Here is a 15,965-nt window from a genome sequence, read left to right on the forward strand (position 1 = left end):
TTCTTTTGATATCAGTTAGATGATAGATATACTGTCTTATCACTTAGGATTTAGTGACATTGCAATTTACTGTTGGTTATGTGGCATTACATGGTATAGAAATAACAACTACAAATTTTAGAAAATTACTTGATTCCTTACATAGTCTGACTTTCCTTCTTGCCTTCCTTCCTACTTTCATACTTATATATAGAGAGAGTAAGAGAGACAGAGAGAGAATAGCAATATTTTTAATTTCTGGAGAATGATACTGGTATTTTGAAGAACTCTCCCCATACTTTAATTACATTAAAAACTGGATATGGGGAAATGGATGCTAGATCCTAAATGATGGATCCTAAAAAGGTTCCAATGAATATTTCCAGCAGTGGAATATTTCTCTTTTTTGATTTACTCTGTCAAGACTATGTAAGGAACCCCTCCTGTATTCAGAGAATGAATTGTTCTAGAAATCCAGATTGTATAAATAGGAGTGTATACTGCTTTAGCCACCAATACTTTAAAAATTATTTTTTAACTTTTTATTTTGAAATAATTTTAGACTTACAGAAAAATTACAAAAATAGGACCAAGTTCCCATTACCCTTCACTCAGCTTCCCATAATGTTCGTGTCTTGCATGACACTTGTATGGTTGTCAAAACAAGAAATTATCTTTGGAACAATGTTATTTGAATAGACTTTATTTGGATTTCACCAGTTTCCCCACCAATACTCATTTTCTGTCCCAGGATATAACGTAGGATGCCATGTAACACTTAGTTGTCGTATGTTAGTATCCTCCAGCCTGTGAGAGTTCCTCAGCCTTTCCTTGTTTTTCATGACATTGACATGTTTGAAGAGTACTGGGTCAGTTTATAAAATACCACCCAATTTTTATTTGTCTGGTGTTATCTCCTAATTATATTAAGGTTTGCGTTTTGGGGGAAAATACCACAGAAGTGATGCACCCATCTCAGTGTATCATATCAAGGAGTACATGATGTTGATATATCTTGTTATTGGTGATGTTAACCTTGCTCATTTGATTAAGGTGGTGTCTGCCAGATTTCACCAGTGTTGAGTTAGCATCACTCAGTGGCTCTCCCCTACAGCAGTTATTACTGTGGTATTCTAACAGTGATTTTCTGTTTCTGTCAGTCTACATTTATTATTTGGAGCTTTTCCACAAGGAAGAGCTGTCCCTTCTTCCCCCCGTCTTCCCTCCCTACGTCTCTCCTTTTCCCTCTTTCCTTCCTTTCCTTCTTTCTTTATGTCAGTATGGATATTTTATTCTATGGGTTATAATCCAATATTTTTATTCATTTTGTTGATCAAATTGTTTCAGCTTTGTTCATTGGGAGCTCTTTTCAGGTTTGTTCCTTTGTCCTCTGCTTTTAATGACTCAAGGTCATCTTTATATTCTTGATTTTTCTGTGCTGTAATGTGGGTGTGTTACAGTTTGCACCTAAACTAAAAGATGCTCAATAGCTGTAACTGTTTGGGATTCCCTCTCTGCTTATTTCTGCCTTGTTCCTTAGGTTCAACCCTTAATTTATGGCTGTTAATAAGTATTTCTGCCTGTAACAGCTCTTTTCACCCTTTTAATTTGTAATACTTAAAATTTTTTGTAACCTTGAAAAAATAATGTAATTTGTTAGAACTTAAGAAATAAAAACATCGCCCTGAGAAAAATACATAAACTTTTAGTGTAGGAGTAGTGAGTCTATTTTGGGTGCTTGGGGGCTTTTTTTTCTTATTTTCAGATTCTATATTTAAGATAGGTGAATGTGTTCTTAAAACGTATTTCTTTTGTTATATAGGCTGCCGCTCAGTGTTACATTGATTTAATTATTAAGGAGAGTGACAACAATGTAAAGCTCATAGTTCTGGATCGATTGATAGAATTAAAGGAACATCCTGCTCATGAGCGAGTACTACAGGTAAATGTTACCTGAAAGAAAGAAATCCTAAATAAAATCTTTTCCAAGTTGAGATGATTCCAAAGCCTTATCATCTTGGTTAGCGTAAGTGCTCGGGAGACTGGGCAGTTTAAATTTTGGTCAACTAAGGGATAACTCTTGAAGCACTATAGCCTTTTCAGGTATTGTCTTTGTTATAAAAAATATTTATAACAGGAATTAATATGTTATCTTTTATCTTCTTTATTTGTATTGTGTTTGGTATTCTTAGCAATAGAGATATATTTGTTTTAATTTAAATATAATTTACATTTCTTGAAAAATAATTATACCAACTGAGAATAAAAGATGATTAGATTCTAGAAAATTATCAGCATACCTATTTAATCTGTGAGAATAATGATTGTTGTAAATAAAGCCCCATGATAGCTAAATTCAGTGCTGATCCTGGATCAGAATTACAACAAAAATTTTGCTAAAAGGACATTATTGGGACAATTGGAGAAATGTGAACATAGACTCTGTATTAGTAGTATTGTTATCAGTGTTAAGTTCTCTGAATTTGATAGTTTTACTGTGGTTATATAAGAAATGTTTCTTATTACTGGGAGATATACACTAAAACATTTAGGAGTAGAGAGTGTACGATAAAGCAAACGTGGTAAAATATTAACAACTGGTGAGTATAAGTGAAGTTTACACAGGAGTTCATTCTTAAAATCTTTAGAACATTTTTATCAGAGAAATCTTTAAAAAATAGAAAATCTTAAAGAAGTAAAATAATTTGTTTTGCCATATTTAAAAATACTTGCCATAGATTTTCTTTAAGTATGCATCTTTAAAATATTAGTTTCCTGCAGAGCCAAAATAATATTATCATACTTAACAAGTCTGTTAATAATTTCTTACTATTATCCAATTTTCCTAAATGTCTCCAAAATGCCCTTTTTGTTTGGTTTGTCCAATTCATGACTTTACAGCATTTCTGGTTATAATGTATGTGATTGTGACGTATGGTTCGTTAAACCTCTTAATTTGAGCAGTGTATTTTTTTCACGGCTCTGACTTGTTTAAGAGACCAAACCAATTATTTGATCTCCTTCTGGATGTGTCTGGTTCCTTTTTTGTGGTGTCATTTAGCTTGTTCCTCTGACTTTTGTATTTCCTACAAACTATAAGTTTAAAGCTAAAGCTTGATAGTGTCAAAGTAAACATTTTTAGTTTGAATGCATCATAAGTGATATAGACTTCATATTTTATTACACCAAGGAGACCCAAATTATCTGGTTCTTCCACCAATAGTGATTTTATTATTGATCAAAGAATTAAGGTTGTGATCGACAGAACCGTCCATTCCACAGTTAAGATTTTCTTCTTGTGACAAGAAATACTAATGTAATTTTTTCTTTTTTCCAGGATCTGGTTATGGACATCCTAAGAGTATTGAGCACACCAGACTTAGAAGTACGCAAGAAAACTCTGCAGTTAGCACTGGATCTTGTCTCTTCTAGGAATGTTGAAGAGGTAAAACAAAACTCTGAGAGCAATTTGTAAGCTGTCAAGCCAACCATGATGTAATTCTCACTTACTTTTAATTTGTTCTATAGCTGGTTATTGTCCTGAAGAAGGAAGTGATTAAAACAAATAATGTGTCAGAGCATGAAGATACTGACAAATATAGACAACTCCTTGTGCGAACACTGCATTCCTGTTCTGTTCGATTTCCAGATATGGCTGCAAATGTTATTCCTGTGGTATGTAATTTTGATGATCTTAATTCTGAAATCCACCCTTACACCCCCCACAAAATTCTGGTTATTCAGCAGTTAAACTCTGAAAATCTCAACTGTCTGGAGTCAGTGAGTCCTTAAGCCCAGAAGGATAAGGGCTCTGACTTCTTTCTCTTACATCTTTACCAAAAAAATAAACAAACAAAAACAGAGGCAAAAATGCCTCTGTATATTATTATAATTAACATTTATTACAAATACCTAAAGTAAAATTACCTTTACCTTTACTCTGTATATAGGTCATTCAGTATGGCAAATAAGTATTTCTTTAAAATAGTTTTACTTCTTAAACGTTGAAGGATTTAGTTATAGGAAAAAATTAACCTACTTAGAATATTTTGCTTTCTGTCATTGTTAGATAAATGAGGTATGTTGTGGTAATTTGAAATTTTACCTTTAAGCTCTGAATGTTCTCAAAAAAGATCTTACTTTTAGTTGCAACTTAGGTGTATACAGTTAATTTATTTTGAATTGTGGATTTCCAGCCTCTGTTTTATCATGCGTTTTGTAATAAACTTCACTGCACATAAACTGAAAAGCCATCATGACTTTGTTTACATAATGGTACTTGTCTCTCAGCTTACATTTTGTTATATATTTGAAAAGTATTGATTACATTCTTTGTAAACTTGTTTAATGTACTTATTAAACCTTAGATAATTTCCTTTTTGAAAATATGTAATTGTTATCTTTTTTTCTTTTAGTTAATGGAATTTCTCAGTGACAGTAATGAAGCAGCAGCTGCTGATGTCTTGGAGTTTGTTCGCGAAGCCATTCAGCGCTTTGATAACCTGAGAATGCTTATTGTTGAGAAGATGCTTGAAGTCTTTCATGCTATCAAATCTGTAAAGTACGTTTAAAATCTGTTTAAATGTAAAGTCAAGTAAGCATTTTACCAATTTCTGTCTTTAAGGGTCAGTTGATAGAAAACGTAAAGAAGGAGAGATGACTCAAGACAGTCAAGCCAAAATAAGACAAACGAAACATGTCGGTAAACATCATGTCACCTCCACTCTCACCCTCAGTTAACCCATAATCTTTGGGCAAAAAAAAAAAATTTTGGTAGGTGTGATTTAGCTAGGCTTATTTCCTCTAAAACACTATGAATCCTAAAGTGAATAAGGGAGATATTTTTAAAAGGTACGGCTTTTGGGATGTCTTTATTATTTACTGAGGTGCAGGATTGAAAGTGCAACGTAAATCTGAGTTACGTGTTTCCTTCCAGATAGTCTTTGTTAGTGATAAAGGACTGTTGCATCCAAGTTTTGCTTCATTTAAATCATCTGATAGACTCATAATAGACTTGTATTATGTCTGCCTATATAGAAAAGAAGGGACTACAAAATTGGTTTTATGACATGAAAATTACTGATATTTATGAAAGTGAGAAAGATTTGCTTCCTTTTTGGAAGAAAAAAATCAAAGTTTAGCTTTTGGCAGCTGTAATCTCTTAAAGCTTCAGTTTCTAGAATTTTTTTTTAATAAATTTAATGAAAATATCAGAGAAAAGATCACTGAAGACTTTATTAAGTTTAACATTTTAAAATAGAGAATTGTAGCTTGCTTTATGTTTTTGGTTTTTTTGTTACTGATCCTTTGCACTCCTTCCTTGTTTATTGTTCTGTTGAGCATCTTGCCTCTTTTCAGTGAATTACTTTTTATAGTAAAATAATACCTTTTTCATAGTGGTAAGTGATAAAAATCAAATTTACCTTAAACTTTGACCTAAATGGAAGGTAACACCTTTCTGGGAAGCATTTTGTTGTTTTATTTTTACCACTTGGTTTACCAGTTGTAGAATGTTCCTAAAACTGATGGATAAGAATACTTATTTTTCTTTAAATCCTTGTGATTTCTGGAGAGAATCAAAGAAACTTAGTCTCTGTTATATTCTTTCTTAGTATTTCATCCATAGTCCCTTAGAACTGCAGAATCTTGTTTTCTTACATAAGCTTAAATTCACATAGAAAGATCTCTGCCTCAAAATTTATTGGCAGAATGTATTTCAGAACTTGTATTCTTGAAAAGGAATATGAAAACAAGTATACTGTATATGTATGACTCCATACATCAGAAACTGACATAATATTGTAAAAACTGACTATATCTCAATAAAAAAGAATGCAAAAAAAGAAAAACAAAAACAGCTTGTATTCTTGCCTTAGGATTTACCGAGGCGCGTTATGGATCCTGGGAGAATACTGTAGTACCAAGGAAGACATTCAAAGTGTGATGACTGAGGTTCGCAGGTCCCTTGGGGAGGTATGTTATTCTTTAGTAAATGCTATTTTATACGGTGATTTTTACTTTAGTAAATCTGACTTTTATGTGATGATTTGCTTTTGTGTTTTTATTTAGTTGTGCTTGGGCTAAAGAACACAAAAAATTTTAATTACCCAGATAATTAAGCCTGTGGGCAATGGAAAATTAGGGGAGTTGCCCTCCCCTACATTGAGCAATAACACCTGTTCTTTTTTCTGTATTATTTACCTTTCTGGGTAAGATTTTGTTTGAACAAAAGATTCTGTGTTTTATAAAAAAGAAAAAGACTTACAAAACTCTGCTTTATCCTTTGTGTTAGGAAAAAAGAATGCATATATTATAAGAACAGGGCTAACTTAGAATATGTATTTATGTACTAAAACTGACAGTATTTCCTCATCCAAAAGATCGTTTTTTAGAATAGAAAGAACAGTGTTTGTTAGGAAAACTGGGTTCCAGTCTTGCTTCTTCCAGTAATTCACTCTGGAATCTTGGATATAAGTTCCTTAACCTGAATGGACATCAGGATCTTCATGTATAAAATAAAGGAATTGATAGATGATGACTCTTAGTAATGATAGGTGAAGACTCTTAGAGCTCTTAAGTTAGATGGTAGAGTGGTACTGAGGAATAAGTACAAAGTACCCATATGGTGTGAAAAAGGAGTAGTTGATGAAGTTATAAGGTACAAACAAGTCAAATTTATTTCATTTTATAGAAGAATGGGTGCTGTTTTGAGTTAGTATTTCAAGGGAAGGGACAAAGAAGAGGAATAAGCTTTAGTGAGTAACTACTTAGTGTTAGTCACTGTCCTAAGCATTTTCCTATTAAGAAACTTGTGTGGGAAGAATTAAGATTTCAGTTTAGGAGATTAAGAAACTGAGGGTCAAAGTAACTAAATTAACTTGCCCAGAACCATACAACTAGTAAGTGGCATGCAACTTCAAAACCTCTGTTATTCTCACTAAATTATCCTGGAAAGGAAAGAAAATTGAAAGCAGAGTCCCAAGTTGCAAAAATCCCATTGGGGGAATGCCTTCTCTATAGAAATGATTGAATATTAAAATATGTTTTGCTTGCTATTGATATTATTACTAAATTGATGTTTCTGATGGATTTTTAGATCCCAATTGTAGAGTCAGAAATTAAAAAAGAAGCTGGTGAATTAAAACCTGAAGAAGAAATAACTGTGGGGCCAGTTCAGAAATTGGTAACTGAGATGGGCACCTATGCAACTCAGAGTGCCCTTAGCAGTTCTAGGCCCACCAAGAAAGAGGAAGAAAGGTAATTTGCAGCACTTGTGACCTATCAAGCTATGTTTCTTTTATTATTACGCCTGTGTATAAAACAGTCAAATGATTTCTGATTCGTTTGCTCTTTTGACCAAAATGGAAATCTTTGCCATTTTAAGATACTTGAAAAGAGAACAATGTTTAAGTTCTTTCTCCCAGAAATTGTGTGCATGGTTTTAATCCTCTGCTCCTTATAACTGTTCTCATCGAAATAGCTGTTCTGTTTAAACTAAAAATACTTCACTCACGTGGAAAATGCTAAGTGAAGGTAACTGGTATTTGAATTTTGTTGCCTGTTAGCGTTTGGAAAACATATTTTGAAGATTTTCCACTTCTAATTGATGAAATAAAATTTTGATGTTTTCTTCCTTATTTTGCTCTACAATTTTATAGAGAAGATGATGAAAGATTTTAATGGTTAGTTACTATGTGCTAGGCATTGTGCTAAATAGTTTATCTTATATAGTTTTTGACAATATGCTGTTGAGATAGAGTATACCATTTTCCCCATTTTATAGAAGAGGAATTTGAGGCTTACAGAGGTTTGCGACTTACCCAAAGGGGACAGAATAAATAAATAGAAACACTAGATTTGAATGTAGCTCATTGGTTTTCATATGAAACCATTTTTTTCTTTCTCTATTCAGTTAGCTCTTGTATTATTTGAAGATAGATTTTAAAGCCATATTTTTTTTAATCCTTTTTCATTCTGCAAGCTAAAGAGGGAACTAATTTTGAGATCCTTATTGCTGAAGGGTGGCAGTGAGAGTATTAAATAGGCTTACTTGAATCATTTATACAAAAGCTGCATACTGCTTAGGAAATTGGTGGTTTTCATTTTCCTTGGCTTTGCAGACCTCCCCTGAGAGGATTCCTTCTGGATGGAGATTTCTTTGTTGCTGCCTCCCTTGCCACAACTCTGACCAAGATTGCCTTGCGCTATGTAGCTTTGGTTCAGGAGAAGAAAAAGCAAAATGTAAGGTCATTTATTCTACATTCACCCAACAAATGAATATTGAGTGCCTGATATATGCGTTGAGCAGCGAGGGACTCAAAAGTGAATGCTGAAGTTCCTGTAATGAAAAAGCATATGATTTAATGGCGGAAATGGACACAGCAATATAATGTAATATATGTGTATATATAATGTAATGATTGTAAAATTGACAGAGTAATACAATAACAATACCTTGTAATTAGTTCAATGGAAGAGATACAAGAGTTTATGAAGCAATTTCTGTTTACTGGGTTAAGTCAAGGCCCAGTGAAGGAAAGGCCTCTCCCACTCCAGCATCTTCATCCTGTCAGTCATTGTCTGTTTTATACCAGAAATGCCTCTTAAATGTATTCCCATTTCTGCAGTTTATACCTCATCAAAGCTTCTGACCATTCTGACTATATGCTCATTTATAATAATGTACTTTCATTCCACCCTACCCCATTACCATCCTTTGTATGTTGTCCTACATTATATTTCTACATGTCATGTTATCAACCCTGTGATACATCATTATTATTTTTGCCTTAAATAGTTAATTATCTTATATATATGCACCATTTTCTCCCCTTTTCTTATTTATCTAGTGTCTGGACTCAGGGAGGGAGGGAACATACTTAGCCAGTTGTAAAAAGTTGAGTTGGAAACAAGGCAGAGTTCAAGTGCATTCCTACCTTCCTGGGTGCCTTTTTTTTTTCATATTTTTCTTCGTGGTAAAATATGTGTAACATAAAATTTACCATTTTAACCCTTTTTAGGTGTATATTTCAGTGTCATTAAGTACATTCAAATTGTTGTGCAGCCATTACCACTATCCATCTCCAGAACTTCTTCATCATCCTAAACTGAAACTGTACCCAATAAACAGTAACTCCCCATACTCCCTTACCCAGCCCCTGGAAACCACCAGTCTTCATTTCTGCCTCTATAAATTTGCCTATTCTATATGCCTTCTCTAAGTGGAAGCCTATAATATTTGTCCTTTTTTGACTGGCTTATTTCACGTAGCATAATGTCTTCAAGGTTCATTCCTATGTAGCACTGTCAGAATTTTTTTTTTAACTGTAATATTCTATTTTTGTTTATCCGTTATAGTCACTTTCTTTTAAAGATCTTTAATGAGAAATACAGATATATTTACCCACATATTTACCATTTATGTTGTTTCTCATTCCTTTGTGTAGATTCAGATTTCTGTCTGATTTTCTTTTCTGCCTGAAGAACTTGATCATTCTTATAATGCAGGTCTGCTGAGGATGAATTCTCTCAGCTTTCATTTGCCTTGAAAAATCTTTACTTTCATTTAAAAAAAAAAACTCTCTCTGGTAGAATTGTGAATATTTTTATTTTATTTTTGTTCATATGTTTTTCACATTGCTAAAATAAGGAGTGATGTAATAAAAATTAATGAGAAAAAATCACTCATGGTTAAAGCACTGAAGTACAAATCTTGTTAATCTTGTGGTGGAGACAGAATAGGTAGAAACATCAAAAGGTAGAATTAAATTACCAGATATATTAATTAAGTCCTTCCTCAGAAAGGATTTATTATGGCTTTTATTTCTGAAACACTTTTTTCCCTAGTAGTGATCATTTTGTGTTTTACAGTACTGCAGTTTCACTTAACATTATAACATTTTCCCATGTTATTCTAAACCCTTCCTAATCATAATAGTGTTTAATAGCTGCATAATAGTCCATTAGATTCCTTCATTTACTCAAACTTCCATATAACTAGACATTTTCATCTTAGATTTGAGACTTTCAAAGGATTTTTTTTAACTTCCATAATATAAAGAGCCATAAATGAGATTTAGAGGGCCAAGTAAATTACAAGGTGTATTGTCTCTTTTTTATCGATTTATTTTAAAGTAATTTACTTCGTAACTCTCTGTGGGCCATTATTTGTTTATTCTGGTCTTGTCTGTTCTTTAAATTATGCTTTTAAAAAATCCCTAACATTTTGTGTCTCAGTTCTACACGTAGGGAGAGCATTTGTTGATACCTGCTTAAGACAGCCAGGTTTTTGGTTCAGAAAGTTTACTACATTTGGTACAAGGCAAAAGGAAGTTTGGTTGTTGATCACCACATTGGCTCTCCTTCATTTATGCCTTTTCCAGCACTCTTCATTTCTTTGTGTAGATCTTAGTTTCTCTGTGGTATCATATACCTTTTGCCTAAAGAATTTGCTTTAACTTTTCTTGTAGTGCAGAGCTGTTGGCAGTTAATTCTGTTGGTTTTTGTTTATGTGAAACAGTCTTTATTTCTCCTTTGCTTTTGAAAGATATCTTTGCAAATATAGAATTTTAGGTTGACAATTTTTTTTTTCTTTTAGTACTAAGGATGTTGCTTCATTATCTTCTGGCTTGTAGTACTGTCAAAATGTAACTCTTGTCCCTCTGTGTGGAATGTGTCCTGTTTTCTCTTGGCTAGTTTTGGATTTCCTCTTTAACACTGTAATGTCAGGTTTCAGTAATTTGATTAGGATATGCTTTGGTGTGGTTTTCTTTGTTTCCTTTGCTCGTGGTTCATTGAGCTTCTTGGATATGTGGGTTTGTAGTTTTCATCAAATTTGGGAAAATTTTGACCATTATTTCTTCAGCTGTTTTTTTCTGTCCCCTCTTCCTTCCTCTCCTGGAGACCTCAGCTCAAAGGATTATTATATTTATTCTTCTGCGGTTCTTTCTCAGGCTTCTGGTAGTTTTTTCATGCATGTGTGCTGATCAATACTTAGCTAAAGACAGTTTGACAAGGACATAGAGCATGTGTCAAGCTAATGCTATGTAAGACTGAAAAATTAAGTTGAATTCACTGGTGGAAGACCTTGACTAGCAGGCTAAGTGATACAGACTTCAACATGAAGGCTGTAGGAAGTTACTGAAGGTATTTGCGCAGAGAGTGAAATGATTGGTGCACAATAAGGATTAAGATACAAGTGATCCCACTTAGCATCAACACTAATGGAACAACTTGACATTATGTGCCTCCTAATGTAATATAAGATATACAAAACATCACCTATCCTGTATTCTAACTAAAAGTAGGGGACATTCTGAATAACAACTGGCCTGGGCTCTTTAAAAAAGTCATGATGGGAAACAATATATAAAACCAGGGGGCTGGTCCAGATTGAAAGGGACTAAAGAGAATAACAGCCAAATAAAATGCATGAAGTTGATCCTGGATTAAAAAATTAATAAAAACATTTTGTGACAATTAAGAAGATTTAGTTGAATTTGGAGTGTAGTAGATATATTTTGGAATTGTTACATTTCTTAGATGAGATAATGATACTGTGATTATAAAGGAAACTGTCCTGATTCTTAGGAGATAAATACTAAAGTATTAGATGAAGAATCTTACTTTCATATGTTAAGCCTCCCCCCACAAAATAAGTGCACATACATAAGTAGAATAAGAAATAATTATGGCAGAGTATTAACAGTTAGTGAAGTGTATCATTCTTTTAACTTTTCCATAGTTGGAATTTTTAAAAGATGACATTGGCTTGTGAGGGGGTTAGAATCAGAATACAGTTAAGAATATAGTTAAAAAACAATTGCTGTTTATCAGTTGAGGGTTAATGAAGGTTTTCAGAGGGTGGCAGAATAGAAGGGAAGAAGAAGAGTGCAGAAAAAATAGGGAGATTAAAATCTAAATGTTTTACTTAGGTGAAGTGAAATTTAGGTATATTTCTTGGATTATGAGTTACAATAAAATGACATTATTGCAGTTGGAGAAGCCTGACAACAAATAAGCCATTTCTCTCCTTCTCTAGTCTTTTGTCGCTGAGGCAATGTTGCTCATGGCCACTATCCTGCATTTGGGAAAATCCTCTCTTCCTAAGAAACCAATTACAGATGATGATGTAGATCGAATTTCCCTGTGCCTCAAGGTCTTATCTGAATGTTCACCTTTAATGAATGACATTTTCAATAAGGAATGCAGACAGTCTCTTTCTCACATGTTATCTGCTAAACTTGAAGAAGAGAAATTATCCCAAAAGGTAAGATACATATGATAAAGACATAAAAGTGCTTTGTGAGGTTTTTTATTGTTGTTGATGATTTTTCAGTCCTCATGTGTGAGGGCTGTCCCTGTTGAAGATTCATAAAAGCTATCTTTTTCCCATATTAAAGAGAGACGATGTATTGTTTTCTCAACACAGAAGGAATCTGAAAAGAGGAATGTGACAGTACAGCCTGATGACCCCATTTCCTTCATGCAACTAACTGCTAAGAATGAAATGAACTGCAAGGAAGATCAGTTTCAGCTCAGTTTGCTGGCAGCAATGGGCAACACACAGAGAAAAGAGGCAGCAGATCCCCTAGCATCCAAACTTAACAAGGTAATAAAATGTCAGGTACACTGGTAAGTTATTTAAATTGGCTACTTAAAGTAATAATCAGGAAGTTGTTGGTGCTACTGTGGGTTTTAAAAAAAGAAAAACGAGTTGTATAGCATCAGTTTTTGTCAAGTCACTGTGGGGAAGGTTCATGAAACATGACTTGAAACTCAGAACCTGATAAAGTACTATTCTGTGTGATAGTACTGTAAGTCAAGTAGATGATTTTATAACTTGTTTCAGTTGTGTGTGGAAGTAACATAGACTAAAACATAGAGCTGAGGGGTCCTTGGAGATAAACTAAAGCTTTTAAAGGATAGGGCACTAGCCTCCTCCCCCATACCCTGCCCTCAGTGCCTCCTGTTCCCAGGGCAGCTCCACTTTCATATTCTTAATTTATCAAGTTATGTGTAGGATTTTATTAGGAAGATGATTCTACTGTTCAAATATTAAATTTACAAATCAGTAATCTAGTTTGATCCTTCTTGTGTTAGATGAGTAAACTGTCTCAAATTGATTTTATTGTCCAAGGTGAGATTAGTGGCAGAATTGGAACTACTAAAACACTTTTTCTTCCTTAAAATTGGGAATCAATATTGACAATATTACAGTTAAATTTTTTTTAATTTATTTTTTTAAATTGTGGTAAAATTTACACATCAGATTTACTCTCTTAACTCTTTTTAAGTGTACAGTTCAGTAGCATTAATTACATTCACATTATCTTGCAACCATCACCACCATCTATCCCCTAAACATTTTTCATCTTGCAAAGCTGAAATTCTATACCCGTTAAATAGTAATTCCCCATTCCCCTCTTCCCTCAGCCCTTGGCAACCACATTCTACTTTTTATCCCAATAAATTTGACTGTTCCAGGTGTCTTATGTTAGTGAAATCACACAGCAGTTGTCCTCTTGTGACTGGCTTTAGTTCACTTAGCCTAATCCCTTCAAGGTTCGTCTATTTTGTAGCATGTGTCGGAATTTTCTTCCCTTTTAAGACTGAGTAATACTCCATTGTGAATTTATACCATATTTTGTTTATCCGTTCATCTGTTGATGGACACTTGGGTTGCTTCCATTTTTGGGCTGTTGTGAATAATGCTGCTATGAATGTGGATGTACAAATATCTCTTCGAGGCTCTGCTTTCATTTCTTTTGGATTAAACCCAGAAGTGGAACTGTTGGATAAAGTAGTGATTCTACTGTAATTTTTTGAGGAACTACTATACTGTTTTACGTAGCAGCTGCATTGTTTTACATTCCAGCTTTTAGTGCACAAGGGTTCTGATTTCACCACATCCTTGCCAACGCTTTTTTTTTTTTTTTCTTTTTTAATAGTAACCATCCCAGTGGGTATGAAGTGATAGCTTATTGTGGTTTGGATTTGCATTTCCCTAATGATTAGTGATGTTGAGCATCTTTTTATGGGCTTGTTGGCCATTTATATATTTTCTTTGGAGAAATGTCTATTCTTTGCTCATTTTTTAAATCTGGTGGTTTGTTTTCTTTGTGCCGAGTTGTAGGATTTCTTTATATATTCTGGGTACAAGTCCTTTATCAAATGTATGATTTGCAGATACTTTCTCCCATTCTGTGGGTTGCCTTTTCACTATGTTATAGTATCCTTTGATATACAAAAGTTTATAATTTTGATATAGTCCAGTTTATCTACTTTTTAATTTTGTTGTATGTATTTTTGGTGACAGCATTACATTTTTTTAAATGCTATACTTCAGAGGTTTTTTAAAAAAATTTTTTTGGTAGGGGAACATCTAAAAATTTATCTTTGTGTAATTACAAGCATTTCTTGCTTATAATTATTTAGTTGCTGATCTATTTAGTTCCTGAGTTTGTAGCAACTAGTGAGTTTAGGTGCTGAGGGATTTAATTGAAAATCTATCCAAATCTGTTCCATTCCTAAGTTGGGATAATTTTTAATGTATTTTCTAAACATACTTAACATCTTTCCACTACTGAGCTATTAACTGTAGGACCTGTTATTCTAACGTCTCAGTTAGAAATTATCATGTCTGCATTACAAAACAATTTTATTATACCTATTTCAAAATGACTTGTCCAATTTAAGCACATGTTAATTACAGACTTAGTCATTTGAGTAATGTATGTTTGGTTTAATTGTTTTAGTCATTTGATTATCTCTTTCTTTTTGTTTGACAGGTCACCCAGTTGACAGGTTTCTCAGATCCTGTATATGCGGAAGCTTATGTTCATGTCAACCAGTATGATATCGTCCTGGATGTACTTGTTGTGAACCAAACGAGTGATACCTTGCAGAACTGCACATTAGAACTAGCTACTCTGGGTGAGGAAATTTACCATAAAGGAAAGATACTGTTATGTAGTAAAATGTCCATAGTAAAATCTGTCCTAAAGAGGACAGATTACTAAAAGAAGTACATAAGTTTTAGTATAATTCTCTTGAGCCCTTTGTGACATTTTGAATGAAGTCTGAGTTTTACACTTAATATTTAGTCTCCTTCAACTCCAATTTTCTGAACCTCTGTGATACAGACTTTTACACTAATATTATGGTACTTCTAGATAGGTTTATTCAGTGAGCTTGGTCTAACAAATGTCAGTTTTTCTAGATGTAAAAAAGAGCTATTTAAGTTACAGATTTACCAAGTAGTTCAGTTAAATTTTTAATTGCCTTAGTACAAAACGAGGTATTTTCTGAGTCCATAACTAATACATACCATGTGTGGCCAAAGTAATGTATCATTATCACATTTAGCAATGTGATTTTTTTTTTTGTCATCTTAATAAAGACACATGTATCAGACTCTATCTAATCATTTCTACATATAGTATTGAAACTGAAAAACATAAATTCCATACAGGAATAGTGTGCACTGCCCCTGGGAAGTTTCATATAGCTTAAGCAAGAATTAAGGGACTTTAAGAAATTGAAGGAAAACATAGTTCTGTCTGTTCTCTTCAGCATAGTTTGAGGCTTGTATAAAGAACTATATTTCTAATATCTTACAATCCTTTTTTCAGGTTGTTTTATCTCTCTTGTAATGGAGTGTATATTTTAAGACTGAAGTTTCCTGAGAAGTTTGTATGCATTCATTGGAATAAAATTGTATGCCCAAATTACCCCTGCCCATACACATACACATGCATGAATTAAATATAGAATTATTCTGAGAAGCCTATTACCTTTTAAAAGAAAAGGTGCATGTTGATATGAATAATAGTGTTAAATGATTTCTTTATTTTTGTCCTTACATTTGAATCATAACCCTTCTCTTGTTCCTTGTTTTGCTGGAAACATTGAGCTTGTATACATTTTAAGGTTTTATGATTTGAGAGGTTAATATAAACGTCTTTTTAGCCATGTCTAAATTTTTT

General features: G+C 33.3%; 1 protein-coding gene across 1 annotated transcript in view; it reads left to right on the forward strand.

The window, feature by feature from the left end:
• COPB1 (COPI coat complex subunit beta 1) overlaps positions 1 to 15,965 on the forward strand; it is a 34,731-nt gene that overhangs the window by 12,651 nt on the left and 6,115 nt on the right. The window contains exons 8-17 of the mRNA XM_010964835.3: positions 1,802 to 1,921; positions 3,317 to 3,424; positions 3,508 to 3,654; positions 4,395 to 4,540; positions 5,856 to 5,952; positions 7,076 to 7,236; positions 8,100 to 8,220; positions 12,020 to 12,247; positions 12,410 to 12,589; positions 14,769 to 14,913. Of these exons, the coding sequence (XP_010963137.1) occupies positions 1,802 to 1,921; positions 3,317 to 3,424; positions 3,508 to 3,654; positions 4,395 to 4,540; positions 5,856 to 5,952; positions 7,076 to 7,236; positions 8,100 to 8,220; positions 12,020 to 12,247; positions 12,410 to 12,589; positions 14,769 to 14,913 (1,453 nt within the window). The remainder of the gene's footprint in view (positions 1 to 1,801; positions 1,922 to 3,316; positions 3,425 to 3,507; positions 3,655 to 4,394; positions 4,541 to 5,855; positions 5,953 to 7,075; positions 7,237 to 8,099; positions 8,221 to 12,019; positions 12,248 to 12,409; positions 12,590 to 14,768; positions 14,914 to 15,965) is intronic.

The sequence above is a fragment of the Camelus bactrianus genome, chromosome 10, assembly GCF_048773025.1.
Source record: "Camelus bactrianus isolate YW-2024 breed Bactrian camel chromosome 10, ASM4877302v1, whole genome shotgun sequence".
In the NCBI taxonomy this organism is placed as follows: Eukaryota; Metazoa; Chordata; class Mammalia; order Artiodactyla; family Camelidae; genus Camelus; species Camelus bactrianus.